Source organism: Argiope bruennichi, chromosome 10 (assembly GCF_947563725.1).
Source record: "Argiope bruennichi chromosome 10, qqArgBrue1.1, whole genome shotgun sequence".
Lineage (NCBI taxonomy): Eukaryota > Metazoa > Arthropoda > Arachnida > Araneae > Araneidae > Argiope > Argiope bruennichi.
Genome location: NC_079160.1, coordinates 108,600,306 through 108,628,199, shown reverse-complemented (window position 1 = coordinate 108,628,199; position 27,894 = coordinate 108,600,306). Strand labels below are relative to the sequence as shown.

At 27.0% G+C, this 27,894-nt stretch overlaps 2 protein-coding genes across 3 annotated transcripts in view; one reads left to right on the top strand and one right to left on the bottom strand.

Annotated features, from left to right (window-relative positions):
• Positions 1 to 980: 980 nt before the first annotated feature.
• Positions 981 to 6,094, bottom strand: LOC129989232 (gastrula zinc finger protein xLCGF3.1-like). 2 transcript variants are annotated; one of them, XM_056097619.1, is made up of 2 exons: positions 4,814 to 6,094; positions 981 to 1,626 (listed from the first exon to the last, which is right to left on the bottom strand). In XM_056097619.1, exon 1 carries the CDS (start codon positions 5,929 to 5,931, stop codon positions 4,975 to 4,977), a length of 957 nt encoding a protein of 318 aa, XP_055953594.1. In that variant the 5' UTR covers positions 5,932 to 6,094; the 3' UTR covers positions 981 to 1,626; positions 4,814 to 4,974. The 2 variants fall into 2 exon arrangements, with proteins under 2 accessions (XP_055953594.1, XP_055953593.1); XM_056097618.1 differs by lacking the exon at positions 981 to 1,626 and adding an exon at positions 2,574 to 3,238.
• A 6,843-nt stretch (positions 6,095 to 12,937) lies between these two features.
• The window catches only part of LOC129989231 (serine/threonine-protein kinase 3-like), a 46,162-nt gene continuing 31,205 nt past the window's right edge, over positions 12,938 to 27,894 (top strand). The window contains exons 1-2 of the mRNA XM_056097615.1: positions 12,938 to 13,079; positions 21,545 to 21,583. The gene's annotated coding sequence lies outside the window, so the exon portion shown is untranslated. The remainder of the gene's footprint in view (positions 13,080 to 21,544; positions 21,584 to 27,894) is intronic.

Genomic DNA, 27,894 nt, shown 5'->3' with positions numbered 1-27,894 from the left:
CAACCAGGTAATGAATTTGAGAAAAAATATATAATAATAATTGTCTAAAAAAATCAAATGAAATAAAAAAGTTGTATTTTTAATTCACTAATAAACTTGCTTTTTAAAATGTGTTTTTTATTAAATTTATATTACATTCTTCGAAAAAGTTGGCTGGGGAACAAGTACTGCCAAAAATTGTTTCAAATTGGGTCCCGCGTTTCCCAAGACGTGCCTTGCTTATCTGGGAAGTTACTTCAGCAAGATTTAAATGTTATAACGCCTGAATATCAGTTAGTGAAAATAGATAAAAAGAATGCTTTTCGAGAATATTTCCTGACAATATTTCGACGAAATATTGTCAGGACATTAATTCAATTCAGAACTAATTTCATTCTACTTTGACTGTCGAAAAAATGGAAAATACGTAAAGAAATTGTAAGTGGTCAGTACAGCTAAACAAGAACACATATTGTTGATTAAAGAACAAGATTCAATACATTTTGAACATGTAACTCCAGAAAACGACTCTAGAATTATGTAATATCATCAATGCTAAAATTTAAGGAAGAAAATTGTACTAATGAGAAAAATATTACAGCTCTTTGCTTCACAGTACTGTAGTAAATACTGGAACCGGTAATAAATCACTTTCATTAGTCGAAAATGATTTAAAAGTCTCAAATAAAAAAAATAGAAGTTCGTTTCCTTCATTAAAACGAATTTCTTCTACGGAATGTTATGAAGTCCTTGATGTTCTAATTTCTGGATTTACTTCTTTAAGTGGTGTAATAAAATGTTATAAAAACTTATCAAGATTTTTAGTTTTTAAGTATAATAAAATAGATCGTATCACAGTAACAAATAAATGACACAGACCAAAAAAAAAATCTCACTATGTTACATAATACTAAAAGACGAATGCCCTACGAGTTGATAAGCAACATCTCCCATGCAAGATGGCTGACAATGGCAAACTAACTTTATGCTTAAACATTGCACGGCCAATGCCATGTAAGGCGTTCTCTGGCACGACAAGTTTATTAGAGAGAATGCGAAAAAGTTTTGGGTAGACCACACACGCTGGTTTATTTGAACATTTACAATCACCATTAGCACAAAATGCTTAACAGAATTATTGCGATATCTTCCCGATCAAAATGTCGAACAACATCGAGAAGATGCAAAATATATTATGCTAATAGGGATGTCTCAAATACTTAGAAAATGAACTTAGGGCTATTATTCAATCAATTGGACAGAGAAAAGTTTTTATCGTTCATGCAAAACTATTAATTATCTGGAAAGCAAAAGGACAATACATTCAACTAATAGTAAAGATGGCCTGCCAACCATTAGATAATTTTGATGTAAAGAACTACATGGATTTTAATAATTGGCAGTTTACAACAGTAAGAAAACAATCTCTCATAAATAACTAAAGTAAACAAGAGCTAGAACTAATCATTAAAAGAATTATTAGCAATAGGAAAATTCTTTCAAAAGAAGTAGGAATAATTGTAAAATAGATTTAAAAAAGCGTCCATGTACATTTCTGATTTCAAATAACGGGATGGATTTTTAGATCAAGATTGCTGGTAAAACATATCCATCCAAAGATTGAAATGAAACGTCATTGTTTCAAATCTGCCAAAAAAAGAAAAAAAAAAAAATCAGACTAGGAATTAGCATGAAAACATTTTATTTTCTACGAAAATACAAAATAACAACCGTAATATTTTTTTTAGTAAAATTATTTTTAATTTTATTTTGTTTCTTTTATTTTGAAACTAGTCCTAATTTCATAAAATAAATTAAAAAATAAATAAATAAGATGTCTATAATAAATACATTTAAACTGTGAAATATTTTTATTTGTATGGTTTTATTTCTTTTACATTGAAAATAGGCTCAATTTCGTCGTAAAATAAGATGAAAGTAGAGAACGCACTTCACTTTTGAAATAGTATTTATTTGTATTGTTACAAAAAATTTGTAGAAAAATAAGTAGACTAGATACAAATATAACTGTCCACAATAATTTTCTTCCATTAATTAACATGCTAAACTTTACAATTTTGTTCTTGAAAATTTGCTTTTTATTAGCAATTTTTAAAACATTTTCGATTTAAAAAAAATCGAAAATTTAAGCTTTAGACAAAACAAATAAATGAAAAGATTTATTCCAGGCAATCTACATACTTTTGGATTTGGATACATTTTTTTTTTTTTTTTTGTAAATAACAGATTTATGTGATCACAGTAAAACCTTTTATCAAATAAAATTTTAAATGTAAAATGTTTTTGTTTTTTTTGTGATTCTACCTAGTGAAATTAAGAATCAAGTGTAATGAAAAAGGAAGAAAATTTCATAATAATAATAAAACTTCACTAAAAATTTTTAAAAATAAAGACTTTAAAGAAAATTCTTATCACCTTTATGAAATTAAGCATTCTTGAGTTTGGAAAGATATCCCAAAAATAAAAATGATATATAAAATCTAATTGGTTTAGATAAACAAAAGCCAACTATCTTTATTGGTGTTAATAAAAACTAAACACCTCATTATAGCTATTCAAACAATTGTGCTAACTGATATAGTAATTTCAAATTTTCATTAAAAATTGATTTAAACAGCAAAGAATTTTTCTGACTTTTGAAGAGAGTGTATTCAGAATATTGTAGAGAAAAAACTTATTGGTCCATTAGATAATATACTTTTATACAAAGTATTAACCTATAATTTTAAATATAAAAGAAAATAAATGAATAAAAACTTTTTCAAAACTGAGTTGTATGACAAGGCAGGTAGATAATTTACAATATAAGCAAATTTCAGCAACAATTATTGTAAGCAAGTAGTTACAATAAATCACAGCATGTAGAAAATATGAGTTATCTTGTGTCCAGAATAGATGGTGTGCAAAATATGAGTAAATTTAAAATCGATTCACTCTTCATTAATACAGAATAGTTAATAACATCACAGGAATTTCAAATTAAATAATGCACATAAGCTAAAAAGAGTCTTAAGGCTTTTATCAAAAGTTGTTTTTCTTTTTAACACATTGTTTTCTTCTTATGTATTGCTTATTTTCTTCTTTTGCATTTATGTTTATCATAGATCATTTTCTTCATCTGTATTATTTTGTAATCCATTTTTATCAAGATTTGATATTCTCATTATCAATGATTTTTTAATCTACAATGCTTTTAAAAGGGAGATTTTAATTTTATTCACTGTGCATATAATCTAAGCTGAAAAGAAATTGTATTAAAAATAAATATTTATTTTGAAAACAAATGACAAAATAAAACTGAGCAAATAAATAAATAAAATATAAAAAATAAACACTATTTTTCTTTAATAACAAGTTGCTTTTAGATGTCAAAGATTAAATGTGTTTTCATTTAGTAGATGATAATCAATTAAAATATTAGATAATAAATAGAATGTAGGAAGTTTTTGTTAAAAATTATATGCAGCAAAAAGAAAACCCAATAAGGATATTTTTTTTAAAAAAGGAAGACACAATAAGCAATTTTTGTTTTGTTTTAAAGTAGTTAAAAATTAAATTATTTAATTAATAAGTAATTAAAGTTAAATTATGTGCTTATACTTATTTGGCAAAACGCAAATGTAACACAATTATTTCATTAAAAGAATATAACTTTTACAATAATAAAATTTTTATTTAAAATTGACATTTTAAAAAAATCAGATTAAGTATTTTTAGGAAAAAAAAAAGAAAAAAAAAAAAAAAAGTAACAATCAAGTCTATGACCATTTGGGAATGATAAGGGCAATCAAATTAGTTGTGCATTTTTTCGTCAATTTTGATAACTTCTTAAATATATTTTTGTATAATTTCCAGCAATTTACATTGAAGGAATAAAATTCAAATATTTAATTACATGATTTTCTTCCATAATTGAAAGGCAAAGCTTTTAATTATATGAGGAATAAAAATTGAAATTACAAAATTTTTTAAAGTAATGCAAAATTAGTAGATTACCTAGAAAATTAAGTTTTAATGGCACTATGAAGTTACAGGATTTGATTCCAATAGGAAGTTTCAGACACACATAATAAACAGAGAAAGTGTAAACTATTAAATTAAAATGGCTTTATTGTCTTTGACAATTGATTGCATTAAAGAAATCGTAAACTTCAATTATGATCATTTCAATGAATAGCTATTTTACTAGAAATACTGATTTTTATTAAAATTAAACACAACAAATATTCCTGGCAAACTACTCATCAAATGTGGCTGATAATAAATTATTATGAACAGAAAACTTTCATTGAAATCTGAAGAATTGCTTTGAAGTTTCATTTACAGCAATAAATTAATTTAGAGGGATAGGTCATACATAAAACTCCTACTATAATAAAAACTTCTTTTTGATCAATATCTTTAATATCAAATTATACAGATTTTTAATTTCATGAATACAATTGTGTGTGTGTGTGTGTTTTTAAGCAGCCCTATATGAAAATGCATCCCCACATACACTGCACTTGAATGGTTTCTCCTTTGTATGAATATGATAATGTGTATAAAAATTATTTTTTCTAATGAATGCTTTTGCACACATATCACACTCCAAAGGATTTATATGAATATGAAGGTGGCAATGAAATACTTTTTTCTAGCAAGTGCCTTTCTATATATATCACACTTGAAAAGTTTGTTTTTTATATGGGTTAGCAAATGTTCTTTTAAATGCCCTTGTAAAAAAATACTCGATCACATTAGATATACAGTTTTTCAATTATGTGAGTAAGATGATCATTACATAAGTAATTCTAAAAATAAAATTTTTTACCACAAATTTTACAGATGAAAGGTTTTCCCACTAGTACGAAGATGAATATGCTCAGTTAACTTTTCTTTTTGAGATGTTTTATGACAGTTATCACAGGTATAAGGCCTCTCCCCTATATGAATAAGACAGTGTTTTATCAAGATGTATTTTTGAGAAAATGTTTATCCACATTCACCAAGTTTCTCCTTCACATGAGTATGGTGATGTTTTTTTAAACTTGATTTCCAAGAAAATGACTTATCACACTCATCACAAGAGAAAGGCTTTTCTTTTGTATGTATACGATAATGCATGATTAAATTGCTGTTTGTAGAAAATGTCTTGCTACAAATATCACAAGCAAATGGCTTTTCTCCTGTATGAACACGTTGATGTCGATCAAGAGTTCTTTGAGCAGAAAATGACTTCCCACACACATCACACCCAAAACGTTTCTCATCTGAATGCATATGGAGATGGAAATTTAAATTTGATTTCCGAGAGAATGCCTTCTTGCAAACAATACAAGTGAAAGGTTGTTCTTTTGTGTGAGTACGATAATGTAAAATTAAATAGCTGTTTCTAGAAAATGTCTTGCTACAAATATCACATTCAAAAGGCTTTTCTCCTGTATGAATGCGATAGTGCTCTGTTAAGGTATTTTTTCCAGCAAATACTTTATTACAAACCTCACAGACAAAAGTTCTTCCATTAGAGTGCTTGCGATAATGCTGATTTAAATGGCTTTTCAGCAAATATGCCTTGCCACAGATATCACAGACATAACTTTTTTCATTTGTATGGATAAGACAATGTGCATTCAAGTGATGTTTTTCAACAAATTTCTTATTGCAGATATCACAAGTAAATTTTGGTTTTCCATGGATGCGAGAATGTTTCTTGAAATTCCTCCTATTAGAAAACATTTTTTTGCACACATCACATACAAAGATGGTTCCACTAGAGTGGTTAGAATAATGTTGATTAAATTCATCTTCATTGGAAAATGCTTCTTCACATATATCACACAAGAAAGATTTCTGATTTATAACAGTAGATCCAAGTTCACTTGAATGATTTTCTGGGGGAAATGATTCAAGTTTCAAATGTGTTTCATTTGAGTTAAAAAGATTCGTCATTTTAAAAAAAACTTCATCTTAAAAAAAATCTCAGATCAAGAAGTTGACGATGATTTAGACAAAGTAATTGTTTGTAGTATAGAATTCACAGAAAAGTCAATCTTTTGATCTTGTGAAGAAATACATTTTTTTTAAATATGAAATAACCTCATTAAAAAGCCATATGGATATCTGAAAGAAAAAAAAATTCTTAGTGAACATCTTTTTACAACATTTATTTTCTAAAGTAAAATAACTGAATTACCAATGAATATAAAAAAGATATACTAATATAAAAAATAAAATACCAAGAAAAAAACTAAAATTGAGAGCACAAAAATTTTATATAAAGTAATCAATAGGGTTATTTTGATATATATATATATATGCATAAAAGGTAGAAGAGGCCTTTACACTTAGGCTCACACTTCCCATCATAAAATCTCATTAAAGTAGAAAGTTGTACTAAAGCACTTTGGCTGATTTAAGGAGGTTGATAATAAAAAGTTTAAAAAAATTAAATTTTTATGCATTCACCATAGAGTAAAAGTGGCATTAAATAAAATGATTATCTTACATTCATTTATGCTCACATACTTTGTAACTACAAAACTTGCAGAAATATGCTTGTTTTTATATTTTATGAGACTAATAAATTTTGATAGACAAATTCATTCGATGCAGAAAAACTGTCATTTGCAAATATTTGTGCAAAATTATATAATCTAATTATCATGACCTGAAAGATATTAGCTAATTAAGCAGAAAGTTGTTCATTTCAATTGATTTCAGTTGCAACTTTGCCTTTAAATTAAGATATGCCAGAAAAATACTGAGCTGCTAAAAAAGAAAAAAATATTTGCTAACAATTGTTTAAAACAATAAAATATATTAGCAATAAAGAATGTTTGGAAATGCTAATGATCTATGCTGTATATAATTGTAATATTGGCCCAATTATAGAAGAATACAAATGTAGCTTTTTGAATTCTAAGCATCCTTTTCAGAAATTTGTTTACAATATAGTTAAGCATTAAAAAAACTATATGATCCTTACTAGGCCCTAGGAGGAATGAATAAGTTGAGGTGTTACATAAATGGTATGGAAATTGAGATTTTGGCTTATTTTTAAAGTTATCTTCAAGCTAAGGTACGAATAGTCAATTCAGAATAGAGCATCTCAAAAATGGCAGTGTATATAATATTTCAATAACTGGTGTCCAAAAAGCATTTATGGTATTATATTATAGATTGTTATAATCATTACATGGAAAATTATAAAATCAACATCAAGAATTGTCCAATTGGGCCTTACTTCCGGCAAAATCAAATTCTTCTTTTCTCATAAATGTAATTTGGACAAATGAATGTTTCTTTAAAGCAGAGAGAAGTATTAATCCTCAAAATGATCACTTTTAAAATGTTAAAACTGTATTCTTCATACAAGTAATTCATAAGTGACAATTTTCTATAAATGCGTGATGTTGAATTTTTATTGTTTAGTTCATTTTATAGAAAAGTATATTGAATGGCTACCGATATATTCAATAAACTTTGATTGATATTATATTTCAGTTAAGGGAATGAATTGTCTTTGGTAGTACACATTCATTCTATAAATTAAATAAAGCCTGCCTTTATGCCAAAAATGAGGAACTGGATTAGATAAAAAAAAAAAAAAAAATGTTAAAATATTGTTACTTTGAATAAATGTCAAAAAATACACTATTATTTCCTGATTTTTCTTTTTTAATAATCTTTTGTTAAATGTACATATTATCCCTGAAAATTTAATCGAAAAATTTCTTCAACACTAGTCGGAGATATATGAAAAAATGGTCTAAATCAACAAATTTGCCATTAAATGTCTTAAAAAATTTTAAAGACAGAAATATTAACCTTTCCTTCCTTACAGATCAGTACAAGAAAAACATTGACATATACTATAAATACAAATGTTGTATAAAAAAAAAATCTCTTAAAAGGAATTACAAGTAATATGAAATGCAGTATAATTAATTAGTGTCAAAATGAATAATAAACTGAAAGATGAAATAAAAAAACTGATAATCACTGCCACTGAGTACCAACTCATAACAATTAAGGCATAGCCTAAAATAAATTCATGTGTGTATTCCAGGAAACATATGTATAAAGACAAAGGGGGAAAAAAATTGTCAAGATCATTAGCAGTCATGATATTTTTTTTATTTCAATTATAATTAATTACCTCACTATTTAGTTACATTTACATATAATTTTTTTTAAGAATTGAAAATAAATATTTTTCTATTTTTTTAAAGCATAATGGTACTAAATATAATTAGATACTAATGTGAATTAAAAAATATTTACCACAATTATTTTGGATATATTATTGAAATTTCACCAAAGACATGCAATCTATTAAATATAATTGAACAAATTGCAACCAACTGAATAACTAATTACTTGCAATGCAATAATTAATTTCAGAAATTATTCTTAATGTTTTGCCAAAGTAGCTACTTTTTAAAACTTAATATTGGTTCATTATTGCAGTCACATCTAACAAGTAAATACTTGCTATAAATCAAATTTAAATTAAGAAGAAAGCAGATCTAAATGGCAATTTTTTCCATTTAGAAAGAAAAATAATAAAATTTAATATCTTAGTGTGTTAAGTCATTCTATTAAAATTAATTTTAAAAAATTGGAATTTTATTCAAGAAGTGAAAAAAAGAAGTATTTCTATTCCCTCACCTCTAATATTTTTCACGAAAAACTGCTTATGAAGATGAAAATGAAACAAGGATAAGAAATTAAATAAGCATATAAAAATTATTGCTTCATTACATATACTTACAGATGCTATGTAAATAGCATACAATTTACTGTCAAGGAAAACATCTAAACCAATTGTTTTATGATTTTTACTTCTTTGAGTGCATCCATTAAAACTATACTATACATACTAATGTTTCACCAATATATTGAATCTTTATTGGAATATGGTTACTTGATCAGTTTCCCTATATTTAGCATTTATATATATGATATGTTATTTTACAAGATTACACAAAACCAATAAAATTTTTATTCCCCATAATTGAAACAAAAATCTTCAAATTAAGTCAAATATTTTTGCACACATAAATAATACACATCATTATGAAATTACATGATACATAAGTTCAGCAGACTTCTATATAAAATTTTTAAAAAATGAATAAAGATAAAATAATTATATTATAAAGATAATTATATTTTAATATAAATCTATTTGTCAAAAAACAGTCTTGTACATTTAAAGATAATTCTCTTAAAAAATCCTAAAAATAAGTTCCCATGTCCTTAGTAATGAATGTAAAACATGAATTATAAAGCATTAATGACATCTAATTAAAGAAAACATTGCAGAGAAAAGAGACACAGCTTTGAAAATAATGATCTTCATCACTAGTTGTTTGTTTTTTTTAAATGTTTTGATATAATAATGAAATAAAAAATTTCCATATGAAATTTAGCATTCTTAACCTTGAAAAGGTTTGCCAAAATAGCAATAAGATGTAAAATATAAACTATTTTGGGTAAATACAGACTAATTTGATTCATAGGTTCCTATTAAAAATATAAAAAGCTCTGTTAATAGCTTTTCAAACAATAATGCTAGTTAATTTTTATATTTTGTATTTTTATTGATAGTCAATTTAAACAACAAAGAATTTTTCTAACTTCTAAAATTTGAAAATAATAATTAAAAAAAAATTCACATTAACTTCTATATCACTACTCAACTAGATCTACTACCATATCGAAATCTATTTTGAGAAATTAAGGCTGGACTCACTTTAATCAATATTCTTTATTGAATAACATAAAAAAGGTACATATATTAAGATATAAATTTGAATGTCTTAATTTTTAAACATTGATGAGATTTAGAATGCTATTAATTTAAACTTCAAAAACAGTAAACAATGCTTTATAAGAGTCTTGAAAATATTGAGTGTGTTCATAATCATAAAAGTTAAATATCAGGATTTTAAAATTAAACAGTGCATATTTTAAGCACTGTAGAGGGAAAATTATTGATCACATGATACCATTATATCATACAGTTTAAAATATCATACAATATTAAACTATATAATTCAGTGATATACATTTTACATAAGGAGAAATGAATGGCATTAAAAAGTTTTAAAAATTGAAATGTAGAAGATAGGTAAGTAATTTATAATATAAACAAAATTCAACAACAATTATTGTAACAAAGTAGTTACTATAAATATAATACTGTAACCAAGTAGTTACAATAAATCAAAGCATGCAGAAAACATGAACAACAAACCACTTGTAACAGATGGTGTACAAAATATAATCAATTACATTGCATTAATATTAATAATTGTCCAACCTCAAAGTCAAATTAAATAATACATATATGATAAAGAGTTTTATGAGATTTTTTTAAATACATATTTTTGCATGTTAGTAATTTAGTGTCAAGATTTGGGGACAGTTCTAGGGACGGGTACCATTTGGCGATTTGCCGCCAAATTTTTCTCGCCAAAGCCAGCGGACGCAGTAATCTTCAGAATTGTGTTTCTCAATATTATGACTATTTTCAAGAGATTTTTTTCTGAAGATTACAGCGTCCATGGGGTTATGGCAGAAGAAAAATTTGGCATGAAGTATACAAAAAGAACTATTTATAAAAATTAAAAATAATTAGTATAAAAAGTATAATAAAAATTAAAAATAAAAGTTTCTCAATACTATTTACAAAAATTAAAAATAATTAAAAATTGCACAATTTGAACAGTGTTAAATTTTAAAAAATGCACGAAAATAAAAATACAATTTTTTTCAACTCACCCATTGTAACCATGTGATTACAACGTTGTCATTACCAATAATTTCTTTTAAATTTACAATATTCATAAAAGAAGTTACTTTAATTTTAATTATCATGCATAAAAGATAATTTTTTTAATTAATTAATTTCTCATGATTGTTTTACAAATAAATATTTTGAAAAAAAAATTTAAATGTAAAACCGACAAAGAAACAGAACCTTTGTTTCAAGTTATTAAATGATTGATTATATCGAAATATTTTGTCTATATCTATTTGACTGTGTTTATGTATATGTTTTGTAATTATCAGAATCATTTCTTTAAAATAATGTAGTTATTACCCAATAAATTTTTATTTTAAAACTTGATGGGGTATATATAAATATATATAATATTGTAAAATCTAATTTAAACTTTATTAATTTTCTAATTTTTAACTTAATTTAGTCCTATTAAATTCATTCTAAAATATTCTCTTTTTTCCTGATCTAATTTCATCCTCTTTATTTAATTAATTCAACAGAACCACTGCAAAAATGCTTAAATCAGCAGTTCACACGCTTCGAGCGAATTCTCTTTAAAAGATCTCTACAATTTCCTTACCAAAATTGACAAATCCCTATCAAAATCTCATAGTATATAGACACTGGCAAAAATACTTTCTGCCCCTTTTAAGCTTTTTCTGTTTTCGCTCTTGTGTCGTTCTGGGACATGATGTGCCTTGTAACTCCTGCTTGTACATAAATGCCTTTTGGGATGGAATAAAAGTGAACTTTAAAGTGTCTTTTCTCTCTTTAGCCTCTGCTTGAAAAATTGGTTTAAAATGTTTTGTAAATTCAGCCCATGGCTATTTTGGAATATTAATTCCAATACTTATTATATCATTAGTGAATGTAAAATCACAAAAAGAATGCATAGAACAAATTATTTAAATAATTAAATTACTAATTTGTTTAAAATTTCCCTAAATTTAATTATATCAAAGGAAAGGAATATAAAACACCATACTTTTCAATAAAAAGCAGCAAAGAATATGGGTTTACACAATAATTATATAATTAAATTGAATTGTTTGATTGAATTATTTACAGAATAATTATATAATTATTATACACTGAAATGTTCTACGAAATATTAAAAAATACAATATTATAATAGCCCCAATAATGAATTCAATTTTGAATACAATTAGAAAACAAAAACCATTTTATGATTACCGAAAATATTTCACTTGTGAAAAAAATATTTCTGTTACAGAAAAAAAAAAAAAGTTTAGTAGGATGTTTAGAAGGATGCTGAAGAAAGATTTCTTATATATTTATATATTTTCTATAATAGCACATTAAAGAGTAGTCAAGAGAATAACAAGATATTTGCAAAATTTAAAATAAACATGTCCATTATTATTAATATGGATAAATTGGGATTTTTAGCCGCAACGAATGTCATCCTCTAATACCTAACATGTACATAAAATGCACTATTAGCATCACAAGAGATTACTTATGCGCCCAAGAAATACGATCCACGATTAGAGAGCAAAGGATTTAAACCATGTCGTTTGATTTATTGTTTTTTTTTCCCCCCTATAAATATTTTTGTTTTCGATTTCCAGCGACAAGTTCAACTTTGTTTTGCCTCTTAGCATTGAATATTTTATCCTTTTCATTACAGTTCTTTATGTTATGTTAATTTGTTTAAAAGATAAAAACAACAACAACAATGATAACCGATTAGATTCGGTATTAAAGAAGTATACTAAATAACACTTAGTTCATGTTAATACGGGATTAGTTATAACAATTTTGATGAGCATGCACAAAACAGCAAAGTTATGACGTATTTGAATAAATATTTACGGTTATAACAATGAAAATGTCAAATTTTGTAAGTAGAGAAAAGACTTGCCTAATAATGTTTCAAACTAGAATGCGTCCTTCTTAAGTTAACAGGAAGTTCATATGACAATCCGAATATTTGTGTATACAATAGTTTATTCTATACTTGTTATTAAATTATTGCTTTATTGTTAATAACTTTAAAAATGTTAGAATAAAAATTTTAAAAGTTTGATAACAGGTCATCCATTAGATTTTCGACTCCAAATCTGATCTAGTAAAGAGCTGGATTCGTTTCATTTAATTGTGAATACTACATTGGATTATCTTGATTGCGTAACTCTTCTGATCTCTTATTGGATAAGAGATTGTACTGCCTTTAATGTTAGCTCTGTTTTTAAATAAACTGTCAATAAAAGCGTCCGGTGTGCCAAAGGTGAATATAGTCGTTTTGAACTAATATGTTAAAAGGCTATATTTGTATTGATATGTAAGTTTTTCACTTTCTCTATGTTTATTTTTATGAATTTAAGCTGCTGATTTAATTTATAGTAGAGCGCTGTAGTTGAATAAATACTGTTTCTTTATCTACATTTTCAGGTATCTAAGGGTTTCATTGAACTTGTAAACTTTGAAATATATAATATTATGATAGATATTTAATCTTATGCTTATTAAATACTGTGTGGGAACACGTCAATTTCATTATTAAACTTGTTGATGTTTTGTTTCGAACTTTCTTGTTTAGGAATCCAACACCAAGACATTAAGTTTGAATTTTCTTTCACGCTCTTATTTAAATCTCTTCAAAACGAAATCTATTTTTATAAAAGAGGTAAAAAAAAAAAAAATAATTTTAAAAAGTCAAGTTTAGTCGCATGGAAAGGTGTGTGATTTTTTGGAAAAGAAGGAAATAGATTTAGATTAGAAATCTTCTCAAAATCAATGATGTATGAGCACATTATGTATAAAGTAACACACATAGTTTTTTACTGCACTAATTTTTCAGATATTAATGATTTTTTTTCATAAATCTGGATAATTAATTCAAATATATTGTCACTTTTGAAATGAGGAATAAAAAATAAACAATACATTGATTACTGACTTTATTTAAATTTATTCTGTGCTATCTCTATTTCCTGAATTATACTTTATGGTGAAATAATAGTCATTTGAAAATGTGTATCATTAAATGGAATCAGACAGATTGAAGTATAAAGGATAGAGTTGGATTTATATTTATTGCTTTATGCATTCTACTATCAAAATAAATATGAGCTCATGAAATGTATTTTAATGGCTAAAGTATTTTGTCTTTCAGTTTTAAAAACAGATTTTAATATTATATTCATATAGTATGATATTTAAGGAATTTATATGATATTTAAAATTGAATTAATATTATGTAGATAAAAATAAAATAATATTATTCAAAATTTTCTGGGAAATGATTCGTGGAATCTCTTGTATTTTTTCAATTTCAAAAAGTGACTCTTCTATGAAAAATTGCTACTCTTGCTTAATTATGCAAAATTAAATTTTTTCATGTTACTAAAGAGCTATGTTATTAAAAGGAGTCATAAGGTAAGAAGTTAATACTTATTAAAGTTGTAACTTCTTATTACTTTGATTTAAATAGAAAAATAAAAATTACTTTTTTTTTTCAATCAAAGTTATGTTTTGTCCCCCTCAACAAAATCTTCTAAAGGCACTCTCAATATGAAATTTTAATTTTAAAAGAAGATTTATATTTTGTTTAGTTTTCACAGTCATTTCATGGTTTAATTTTTTTAATGTTTGCCTTGAACTCTTTAGCAAGAAAGATAGTGCTCGAATATTTTTCAGTAGAGAGTTGAGCTGGAATCGAAAGATTTTTTTTTCTTTTTGAAGAATTTTAATTTTAATAAATTTTGCACATCATATTTAGATGAAGGTAAATGCTTTTCATGATAAATTTTCAATCTGAATCACATTAAAAATTGTTTTGATGAAGAATCTTATTCTACCAAGTAATTTTTCTTTTTTAATTTCTAAATATATTTAATTGTCTCTTTTATTTGTAAAATTAATATGCTCATATTATATACATATACTATAATGTTTAAAAATATTTTGTCATTATTTGTCAGTTCATGGGGCATTTCATTTGAAGATACTAAAAATTACTTTATAATGCAAAAAAAGGATTTAAAATTAAGTGATATTAGCATCATAAAAAAAATTGATAGTTTAAAATAATGATGAGAAAATTATATAACATGCTTCGTATTTTTATTAAAACTTTTAATATAATGGAAAATGTTTGCTTTCCTCATAATTATTAATATTTTGAGAATATTTTCAATTGTACATCTTGTTAAAGAAATTTGAGATAGGTGAGATTAAAATGAAATTCTAAAGTTCTTGTTATGATCAGATTCCATTATATTCGTATTTTGATTTTCATTATGCTGATTATCCAATATATCTCTTTACAATTTCTAAATTTTATTTAGAAAACCAATAAATAGATGAATATGTGATAATTTATACAAAATAAAAATCAACGGAAAGAAAATTAAATGGCATTTTGTCTTATTTAATAACAGCTGCCTTTGGCAGGGAGTTGATTTATCAGCTTTAGTAATTACAGGAGTGACCTCTGATTACTGTGTTAATGATGCTTCAGAATTAGAGTTGCTAAAATGTTCATTTAATAATATAAAAATAGTTTATATAATTTTCTCTTATGGCTTCCTCATTGAAGTATTTTTTAATTCTGAATAATGATAGCCATGTAATTTACTGTCTTTTTGAAGTCTTGCATCATTTTTCTACATATCTTCCTGATTTTCTTTATCTCCTTTTAAATTGAAGCATAAAGGATTAAACTTCAACTAATACAATAACTTTCTTGTTTATACTAAACATAATTATTAAAAATATAAGAATATTTGGGTAAAATAATTTAGTATAGAAATTTTGTGTTTACTACAGAATATGTTCCATGTTTAGTATTGTATCCCCAAGGATTATTTAATGGAAATTTCTCTGATTTAACAAAAATTCACTGTATTACTTTAAAAAGTTTTTAATAAGCTATAAAAATGGTAATATTATCTTATACATCCAATTATATTACAGGCAAGAGTAACAGTGTTTAGCAATGGCCACACTTTAAAAAAATCTTTCATCATTGTTTAATTGTAAAGTTAAATCTGTATTATAAGTACAATAAAAATTTTTAAAAAGTTATAAAAAAGCATACCTTATGCTGAAACCTACACAGCTTAGAAAAAAAATACTATTTCTATTTTAATAAATACTTAAGTGACATATTTTAAACTTTTATGATGAATAATGGAAGAGAATCCAGGATGTAATATTTAAAATAAAAATGAAAATAATTTACGTTTTACGGCATCAATAAAATATATTATTGTAAAATATTTTTAAAAATTAATTAAACATAGACAAGAAATTGTATGGTACCAAATTGGTATAATTGAAAATAATTTTAATGATTTTTATTAGATTTAAGATGACGTAACATTCATGTTTGTGCTGTAATATTTCTGTCCACTAAGTTAGGAAAACATCAAAATTTTCTTAATTTTTAATTAAAATTTTAACAAAAAATATTACTTTGAAGGGAACATTTCCACATTCCAATTTATGTTTATCACAAATTTTGCAATTCTGGCTTTAGTGATCTGTCCTGTAGAACATAAAAGCAGAGATATACATTTTCTTTTATTGTTTATAGATAACCGTTTTATAGGCACCATTAATTATTCTACAATTATGGATCAGTTCTCGATTTCGGGCCATCTCTGTTGCAAAGCATCATTAATGATGATATTGATAATTATGGCTTCAAGGCATTAACACATAAAGCGTAATAGCAAGAAGATCTGGGTAAAAATATAGTGGTTTAATCGTGACAATATAGGGCATTAATGGATGCCTCACATTAAATTTTCTCAGATAACAATATAACTTCACTAGGTGCCTATTTACAGTGTCAAATAGATAATGTCTTCCTGCCTATTTTACAATTCTGTGGTATATTTTTTTCATTGGAAGGGCCGCCTTCATTTAATCTAAGTTCCAATTCATCAGATAATTAAAATCATTAAACTCTCTTGCAATATGATTCTCATAAAAATCAATTTTTATAACATTTTTTGTAATTGTATTTGTTTACATTAGTTGTCCACTTTAATAAACTCCGAACTATGTGTTTTGTCCCAGTGTCTTTATAAGCCTAAACTTAGAGCTTCAGTTTTGTTCGAGGTGTTTGTTATATCAGGGAAAGGTGCGGAATGATGCAAGACACCCAATCGTGCCCCAGTTTGAGTGTATATTTTGATGTTTATAATATATCATTGAATATATAATATGTCATGTATGGTGTATTATCCTTTATTTTACTGAACCAAATTGTATATAAAGGTAGTTCAGCATTAATATGATGTCTTACAATTTAATTAATATATATAATACAGGGTGTTTCTGAATTCATGGGTCAAACTTTAAGGTAGGTAAAATAAGTATAAAGAAGCATTTTTTAAATAGCAATGTGGTATCGGAAATGAAAAGTTTTGATGGGGAAAAAAACAAAAATGCTGAGAAAAAAAAAGCTCTATATTTACTTGACCCCATATTGCTACACAAAAAAATACTTCTTTATGTATTTTACCTACCCTTAAAGTTTGGCACATGAATTCAAGAATATCCTGTATATACACCTTAAATATTATATACACTATTTAATTTTAATGTCATTGTAGAAGAAAATCTTGAAAAAATGTCAATTTTTTGAAAAAAATTTATTTATTATCCATGTTTGGTGTTTTAATACACTGTATCACTACTGAAACATAATATCAATAATTTAACAAATTATAACTTCTATGAAAAGTTCATCCTACTTTCACAATATACATTATGCTTTTTCTTGAATATTTTTAGTCTATTATGTATAATTTAGAGCTTTATTCAATATCAAGTTCTTAATCAATGTTTGCACTTGAGATACACATTGCTATATGATCATAAATTATGAGAATTACTGAGTAGATAGGTAAAATTTGATCTATATATATCTTAAATTACTTCATTTGCAATTTAATGAAACTATATCGAGATTTTATGGTCACTTTGCATATTAGTATGAAATATTCACATTCTTTTTTTATATTATTCATATTAAACCTTTTTTAATAACTTTTTTTTTTTATTTCACAATATTCATGTTAATAATTCTTGCTAGAATATATGAAACTTTTCTATGATCTATTATATAAAATAATTTTAGTTTCGTATATAATTTGTTTGATTGAATTTTTTTGTTGTTGTTATATTACAAATATAAGCAGTAAATAGTTTATATAATAATAGTTATTCTATTAACATTTATTTTTTTATGTATATAATTTTTTTTATCTGCTATACTTAGCCATCATCAGGGCCATTGCAAGGGTTTTCAAGACTCCTGGGGGGGGGGGGAATTCAAGCACCCATTATTAGCTTGGTACTTGCATATTGAAATGCATAATACATTATAAAATTTGATTTTCTCAGTAGAAAAACAATATACAATTTAGATTAAATAGGTATGGGGAAGGAAGAGGTTAATGTAAATTTTTTTCAATAATTTACATTTCAAACAGCAATGAATTATTAAGAAACATAATAATACATTTAATGTTTAGTATTTATTGCTATAACTTAATTTTATGAGGAATTATCATTCTTTTGCTTCAGTAAATGTTTAAATATATTGATATCAATACAGTTGTAATTTCTTTGGCAATTGATGTTATTGTCAGACCATTCAATCTATTCTGAGACACAACTGATCGAATATAAACTTAAAATTTTTAAAAATTCTTTTAATTTTGGCCACTGATTCCGGTAATATTGCAAATATGTGTAAACATAATAAATAAATTTGTAAAGGTGTGTCTAAAATATATAGAAAGAAAGTTCCATTGAGCAATTAAAGAACACAAAATGTAATGGGATAAAGCATTTTTTTATCAATGAAATACATGTCTTGTACTATAATATACTATAAACATAATTGTCATCAATGTTGTGATATTTTCCACAACATGGTTCCATCTTTTGTTTTTCTATATCAAAGAATGTTAAGGTATGTGATAATAATGAGATGGTGACAACTCATTTCACAGTATTATCTTTTTGAGACCTCTTTTCAGGAAGGAAGGACTTAAAATTGCAACAACATATGAGAATTGTAGGGAGTGAAATGTGGACTTCAAGGAAGGATAATTTGCTGATGTTATTAATTATTATGTAGAAATGTAGTAAAATAATCTTTCTCTCAAGTATGATGTGGATCATACATTCAGAGATTTTTTTTAATTATGAGTTAATTCAGTTATTGTGCCAGTAAACTATTAGAATTTTACTTCCTTGTTGAATATACACTACATGCAACTAGCTTATTATTATATTCAATTGTCCTATAAAATCATCCTTTGTGTGATGAATAGATCGAATAAAAATAGTAATTCCATAATTGTTTAAAAAAGCTACACATCTTCTCTTCCAATTATTTAAGAAGAAAAGAAAATATTCGTCTGTTTCTTAATCAAAATTAGCATTTTTTTTTTTAATTCTAGCTTATTTAGCCAGATTATTTCTTTTATTCTTTTTTTTTTAATCTCGTCAAACTTTTAATATTGAATGCATTCCTTTCAGAATTTCTGCTACTTATATGATTAGATTAGATAAGAAATGTGAATTTAATTGAATCAGGCTACTACAAATTACTAAATGTTCAAATAAAAATAATAATAATAAAAAAAAGTGCAGTCTATGAAATAAAAGTAGAAGTGAAAATCCTACTTTAGAGTCAATATACAAGCAAAGCAATTTCTTTAAAAATTTAATTGTAACATTGGCAAAAACGCATATTTAAATGAACTTGAATTTCTTAATTGTAAAAACATTAGTACAGATAGTATACCAAATTAAATTTTAAAAAATTCATAAAAATAAAGGAAGATTATATAAAAATTAAATTGATATCATTAAAATGGAAATTTATTAAGTTTTAAAATAATGCAAAATAATTTTGTGCGATAATAGTTAGAACAACAATTTCAGAAGCAAGTCAGCGACGGTTAAGCCTATTTTCGCTTTCTATTAAACTGTTTGACGTCTCTTTGTATCATCATTTTTTAAAACATTTTCTTTCCTCTGACTGAACGAAAGTTTCGATGACATAGTGAATCTTCCTTTTAGCATTTCTAATTTGCATGTCAGTTAGCTAAACGAAACGGTAAATTCATGATAGCTGTAAAAACATTTAATGAAGCAATAGGAAACGTTCATACGGTGTGTGTGTGTGTCTGTTTGTTTGTGTTTGTCTGTCTGTCTGTTTGTTTGTTAATAATCAAATGACATAAAATTAAGAGTTTCGTTTTTATAAACATATATATATATTATTAGGAACTCATTCACCGCATTTCATTATGTTCATTACATTTCCATTTTTTTTTTTTTTTTTTTTTTTTGTGAGTTACCCTTAGAAAAAAATTAAGTTATTTTCGCATAATTTTGAAATTGAAGTTTCCTAACTGAAAATATCCGTATAAAAATGTGCTGTGGAAAAAAAATATTTATATGTCATTTTAATGACACAATATAAACAAGATAATTAATAGATTTTATAGTTTAATTTTGTGTCTTCATGGACAATTCTTTTCTTATTTAAAAAGTTATTCAAGCGTATATTGATAACATAATTGACGGGAGACAGGTTGAAGGTGCTTGTCATTAGTTATTTATTGCTATTAAAATTGCTGCACGACTAATTTAAATTATACCTACTCTTCTAATATAAGTACCTACATTCTTTATGGTTATTTAACGTTACTGCTATTTCGATGCTAACTTATGATTAATCGATTTCATCTCCGAGATTAAACCATTTAGAAATGCTAGCATATTTTATTTATACAGAAGTTATACCTGAATAATTTTTGTCTTTAAAATACTTTATAATGTACTTTTTTTTTTTTTTTGGAAAGTTGCAAGAGTTTATTTAAAAAAGCCCATAGCATTAATTTGAAAAAGCAGAGCCCAAGCATTAGCTTGGAACAAATATGGAACGAATTTTTTTCTCCTCATAGTGTCAGTAAGTAGCGCTGATTGATCTAGTGTATATTATTAAAGTTCAGGTGAGTAATAGGAATTGGAATGTCGAAAAGCGTTGAAAATTGATTCTTCGTTGAAATACAAAGCTAAGAATGTTTTTGATTATCATATCCATTCGCCGTCAAATTGTTGAAACTTATAGTGAACGTGCAATGAGTAGAAATTTCGCGAAATTGTGTCATCCTTTTGAATTGCAAGAAGAGGCAGTGGTGTCAAGTTTCATACCAAATATCAAACTCTGGATTCCAAATGAACTTCAAGTAGAAAGTATGAGAATGTATGAAAATGAATTTTTATAGAAGCATTAGTTTTTACATTATTTAAAAGTGAAATCAAGTCATCATTCGGGTCTTCTTACAGACTTATTTATAGATGACAGCATTACTATAATGGTCATTTTTGGCAAATCCGTCTGAAACCTTTTTTTGATAAGATTGTTATACTTTGTCTGAGAAATCAGTGCGATTGCAAGTATTTTTTATCACTCTGAATAAAATATAATTTTAAAAACTTAATTGTGTGCGAGCGTAATTTTAAAAGCCTTTTCCTTCTATGATAATATATTTTGAGCTTTGAGAATATTACAAAGTTTTTTTTAGATATTTTATTGCATAATTTAAATCATTATTATGCACTTTCGTGTAAATCCTTTCACTGAGTAAAATAATCTTTTAAGCTGCTATTTTGTGAAATTTGACAAATACATTTGTCCAAAAATTTTACATTGATTCCTTTTTTCTTTTTCAAGTGTTCTTAATTTGTTTTTTTGTTTTTTTTCAGGTAGGATTTTAATGTTCCTAGACATCTGAAAATGAGCTTGTAAGTATTGAAAATTTTCTATATTTTAAAATTGTAGTAATATCATCTGCTTCATAGTTGTTGAAATATAAATAAGCTGTGTTTGCGAGAGTCATCTATAGCGTAGTTTTGATCAGCTGGCGGTTGACCTTCGACCTCAAACAGACGAGTGCATTTGGCGAGAAGGAGAAAAATGGGATGTATTCAGCTCGTTCTCGGATTCGAAAACCTTCCACGCTTTTGCGCATGCGTCAGGATGCGTTTATTTAATCAAACTAGGGGTGAGAGGAAAGATGAAAGGAGGAGATGGACTTATCCGTATGGTGAAATTGGATTATACGAGAATAAAGGAGGCTTTAAAATTGCGAATAACTCGTAATATTGTCGGAAAAGGATTCTGATTCGCAATAAAATACTTTAGAGCATTTTTTATTCACATTAAGGGGCATAAATATTAAATTATGATGAATAAACGGAGTTAATAAACTGTTGAAAGGTGAATAAACTGTTCTTAAAATTTGATAATACATTTTTTTTCAATATATATATATATTTATTTAATGTTAGAGCATTTTTATTGGATTATTTTAAATAACGTTTTAAGATTAACAACGGAAGATAATTTCGATCACATTTAATGATATTATGTAAAATTTCTTTTTTGCCCCTTCAACTAGCCATATGAGAAATCAGTATGCAAGTTTGAGTTAAAATAAAATAGTACGATCAGATACGATACGCACATACATGGGGGGGGGGGTATGATCTGAAAAGTATCTTATAGGGCAGAAATCAAAGTCAAAGAATGATGAAGAATTCCGGAAATATGCCCTTTCCATCGCATCTCACTCCTTAGCGAAGTAGAATCACCGAAAAATGGTAGTCTCGTGGTACTGAAACGGATTGTGGAGTATTTCGCGAAGAAGTAGCAGGGTTGTAGTAAATATCTTATACTAGACTCATTTTTGATATATCTTAAATCGCTTGCCATGAAAGAATGTAAAGCATATTTTATATAATCATATTCACTAATAGGCAAACATAATTCCAAAATTATGTTTTTCGAACTGGGTATAAAAGCTAAAGATTCGAAAAAATCTCAGTTACGAATTTTTTAGTGATTACAATATTTTTTTTATACAGTACACACCCGAGTAACCGCTTTGCGACTATCTGGCTTTCGTACTATCCGGCCTAGTTTTCTTTTATCGTAATTAAATGAAGGTGGCAAGATGTTGCATTGTAACATTGCCAGGACATTGGAAGTGGACGTCTGTTACGATCCTCCTACGTACCATGTGCAAAATACAAGGTATAACAAGAAAAGAGCAGCGTTCTGCTCGTTGTTCGTTGTTTCATCAGTGTGTATCGGGAATTAATTGTTGCCGCTGTTCCTGATTATAACTGTACAGTATTCGTAAATTGTTCTTGGAATATGCTTGCATTTTTTTTTTTAATTAAATGTACCACAGTGAAGATTTCAAAATAGGTGATAAACGAAAAAAAAGTTGTTGTAACCATGGAGGTGAGAAATTACTCGGTATACAGCGACTAGACTGGTGTAGCAGCAAAATATATTGCTTTGGAGTTAGGAATTGGGAAAAGTACAGTTGGGGACTGGGAAAAAAAATCGAGCAAAAATTGAAAAGAGATTTGCTGCACAAGCTACCGGAAGTGGAATAAAAGTAAGAAAAACCATGTTGAAAGGTAAGCATAAAGAAATTGAGGAATCTTTCTTTTTGTGGCATAAGCACCTAAGAGGAAGTGAGAAAATACTTATTATATTGAGTTTTCGTATAAAAACCTTGTCTTCTGGTATTGGTGGGCAAAGGAATGAAGTTCATAGAACTCCGGCCTACCGACTTTTTTGTTATCCGGCCAGTCCTTTCGCCACATTAGGCCGGATACTCGGGTGTGTACTGTACTTCGTATACGAGAAATTAAAAGTACGTTTGCGCACCCTTTGGAGGGCGGAGCAAATGAAGGAGAGAAGTTATAAAGCAACCTCATTTTTATTTATTTATTTATTTTCAGATAAGAATAAATCCGAATTGGGTACTCCTGCGCTCTTTTTGTTTGTTTTCTTTTTGTGAGCAAACGCTGGTGCGGAAGCTTCTGTCTGTGTAACTACTAGAGCGAATGCAGCAGCATCCGCACTTGTGGGGAAGACGCGATAAGAGTTAGAATTGATATTAATAACTTGCAATTCTTTAGTAGAACAAATGAATAGGGATACGCAGCGATCTGTAGAAGTTTGCGCTTTGGATTCATTTTTTTAACTTATACGAAGTATAGAGAAAAATGCTACGGAGTCCAAGCGTAGCTCGGCTTTTTTTTTTTTTTTTTTTTGGAGAAAATATTTAGATACGAATCACATACTGATTACATATGAATTTCTTTCAGTCTTATCTACATATGAATTGGTCGTTTAAACAATTAGAAAAACCATGAATGCGCTTATTTTAATATGTTATTCGAAACAATCTGCTATATACAGTATTCATTTTAAAGTTTATCTATCATTACATATATTCTTGAACTTACACTCAGTTTTACCATGGTTAAGTCGGGTCCAAGATGGCCCTATATGGGTATTGTCAGCACGAGAACAGATTGGAAAAGGCTCTAATAGTTAGTTAGTAAAAGAAATGTCTTTTTTGTCTTAGTTATTAAAGAAATGTATTTTTTTGTGTATAAAATCACGTTTTTTCAAGACGCTTATATAGATAAACTTAAAAAACAAAACTCTTAAATATAAATACATAATTGAAAAATATAGCAAAAAGCGCGACTCGAACCGGGAATGCAACACACGCATCAGCCATGTTGCTCTGTTCTAACCACTTCGAAGCGGGAGTTGAATGAACTTATCTAAAAGTTAGTTATTAATTGTGTGCGTGCGTTTGTGCGAAATCGTTAGAGCCGTTTCCGAGATACAGGAAATAAACATATACATATATAAGAATTGCTTGTTTAAAGATATAAGATATTGCAGCCATAAAAAAAAAAAAAAAAAAAAAAAAAAAATGTGAATTTGAGATTTTGGTCTAATCTTCACATTTTAGACCTCCTGAGTGCTATAAATAACTTTTTGGAAAATATCTTTCCATTTGTCCGTGACAAATATTATTTCAAAACGCTTTGAAATTGGATAAAATTTGGCATATGGGCTTTACATCAAATTTGTACACTACTATCAAATTTTGAGCGAAATCTGTTCGAATGTAAGTTAACGCGATAATTACAAAACGAAGAGAGCTAGATAGATAAAATTCGGCACACAGATTTAATATCTGTAGTGTCGACACCTTACAAATTTTGGGAACACGTAATTTGTACTTTTCGAAACATGTAAACGCGAAAACGTAGTAATTCAAAATTCGAAACGTAGTAATTCATGTAATTCAAAAACGTAGTGACTTAAATATATGGTATTGGATTTTGTGACTGAAAGTGCAGTTTTGTGTAAAATGTTTGTTCCAATCGGTTGAGAAAAACGCGTCTAAAGCACAAATTTAATTTTGGTTACTATTAACACATGCTAGAGATTCATCACCAAACTACTCGCCAAGGATGACATGACAGATTCAGTAAAAATACTAAATTCGCGCTGAAAGTTAATACTTCGTAACTATTGTATCTCAGTGCCATGTAAGGCGTTTTTTGTCGTGGCAAGTTTATTGGGCAGTGTGTGGGAAAGGTTTAGGAAGACTACTCCCGCTGGTTTTGTTAAAAATTGTACATCATTCTTCTACAGCTTATGGGAACTGCAATTTTGAGCGAAAACCATTTATAGATAAGTCTATTCAGCTGTCTGAATATAAATTAATATAATAACTACGAAGCGAATAAGGCTATTTAGATAATATTGGTACACTGATTCAACATTTATTGTGTAGACATTTATCAAATTTTGAAGCAAATCTAACAAGGAGTTGGCCGTTTGTCGGTCTATCCTTTCAGAAAAATATAAACGCGATAATTCAAAAGCGCAATATATAAAATATGGTAAGGAATTTCGAGACTATAAGTACAATTTTGTGTTTTAATCGGTTAGGAAAGCACAAATTCGATTTTCGGAGATTATTATGCCAGGGATAAATCGCCAAGAATCGCACGATAGATTCGATGTAAATTCTGAATTCATAAAAACGGTTAACATTTCGTAGCTATAGTACACCAATGCCATGTAAAGTGTTCTTTTGGTCAACACTTTTATTAGTAAGCATGGGAGAAAGTTTTAGGAAGACCACTCTCGCTGGTTTTTCTAGATTCTAAAAATATAGTTGTTACGATTAATGGGATTAATCGGTTGTTTGTATCTCTACTACTACTTACTCTACTTTGTATCTCTACTAATAAAGATGAATGTATGTATACGTGTGTTGCGTTGCTCTACAAGCCAAACCATTTGACCTAAAGCTACCAAACTTGGCACACATACATATTTTGGAAGGTGAGATCATGCACTTCAGAATGATTTTTTAAATTTTTTTTATTAAACTATTAATTAAAAATTAAGCTGAATTTTGAGGTTTTTCCACGATAACTTCCGCAAATACTGTTACGCAAAAATAATTTTTACGCCGCCACAAAAATTTTAAAATAAAATTAATATTACGTTAATAATTGTGCAAAATTTTATTGAATTTTGTCATTTTCTTTAAAGTTTTTTTAGCCTAATTTCATTCAGAATGCAATTTCGAGCTGAAATTGAAACGGTTTCCATTCTTTCATGAAATATTTAATCGAAGGATTATCTCTCATTGTTGGAAATTAAAAAAAAAAAAAAAAATCTTTTTCGTGTCATCATAGTTTACCAGACGTTTTAAAAAGTAGAGTTACGATATCACGAAAATTAGATGTACGATAGATGAACCGCACATTTACGTTTTTAATGGTGCATCCTTCAAAACTATTTATGTATACAACATTGAACAAAACACATATCAATGTCTGGCAATTTGACGGTATAATGAATATGAAGTTAGAAACAATTTAACTGATATAAATATAACCGATTTTCCGTGCTAAAAAGCTGGCGATTAGTTAATAATAACCGTTAAAAATGATTAATCACTAAATATTAGATACGAGACGTTGAGTGTCAACTTCTTTACCAAAATTAATAATTTTTGTTCAGTTTCATTTGAATATTTTATGCACAGTTTGATATTTATTATTTCCTTAATAAAATAAATGAATTGTTAGATATTTTTACAGCGTATTTTTTAAGTAACCTAACACCTTTTATTTGATACAGGGTCATCGCTAATGGGGACAGAATAACATTAAAATGTCCGTACACATTTTTTTTAACAACGTGCTAGTTTAATTAAAACATGCCAATTAAAAGAATTTTTTTAAAAAGAACATAATACTTACTGGATATATTTTCTAATATATCCGATATTATTCTCACTATCTTAGAGGAACTTTGTTTATGGGTTTATAGAAAAACTGCAAGAAATAAAAACAGAGATTGTTTCTATGGCGTCAAAATTTTCAGCAACTAATTCTAAGTTCACTCATGTCATTCTAAATCTGTGCCGTGGTTCAGTGGTTTTAATTATTTATGATCTAGCATCTAAAATCTATTTTCTAATTCTCCGTAATCAAATATATCATTAAGCACAGAATAGCATTTATCGACGCACATAAAAGCACACACGAACACAGATATTTGCTGTTAGGCATTACAAAATCTGAATAGTTAATTTAGCCCATAGTAAGTTCATTCTAAAACATTCTCTTATTTCTTGATCCAATTCCACTGTCTCTACTTAATTAATTCAAGAGAAGCTATGTAAAATTGCTGAATCGGCTAAAAGCCTAATTTTCCCACACTGTGCGTGAAGAGACAAAATACCGCTGATGAGACAAATTCTTTTTTAAAATCTCCCTGTGGTTCCCCTACCTCACCGACGCGTGTAGCAAAAATCCCTATTGAAATCTTAATAATATATTAGCACTGTAAAGAAATATTTTCCCTATCAATTTTTCTGGTTGTATAAGCCCAGGGATAAAATGTTCAATTGTTTTTTCCATCAGTCCTCTCTGTGTCTTTCTGTGTGCTCATCGCTTATACATATGCCTGCTTCTTCAAAATGAAATAAAACGACGTCACGAAATCAAAAGTATCTTCACTGTCTTCAAAACTGCATCCTGCTTCTAATAAAATAATGCTTACATATATATATATATAATATATAAAACCATGCGCATGCTCCGGTTTCCGTAGCGACCACAGGTTGAAAGGGATAAAAAGCGTCCCTGAGACTGTACAAAAATATTAAATGCATTTGGAATATAATCCTAGTTTTCACGATTAA

Excerpts from the sequence above, each read along its gene's own strand:
- LOC129989232 (XM_056097619.1), bottom strand. The coding sequence starts at position 5,931 with ATGACGAATCTTTTTAACTCAAATGAAACACATTTGAAACTTGAATCA.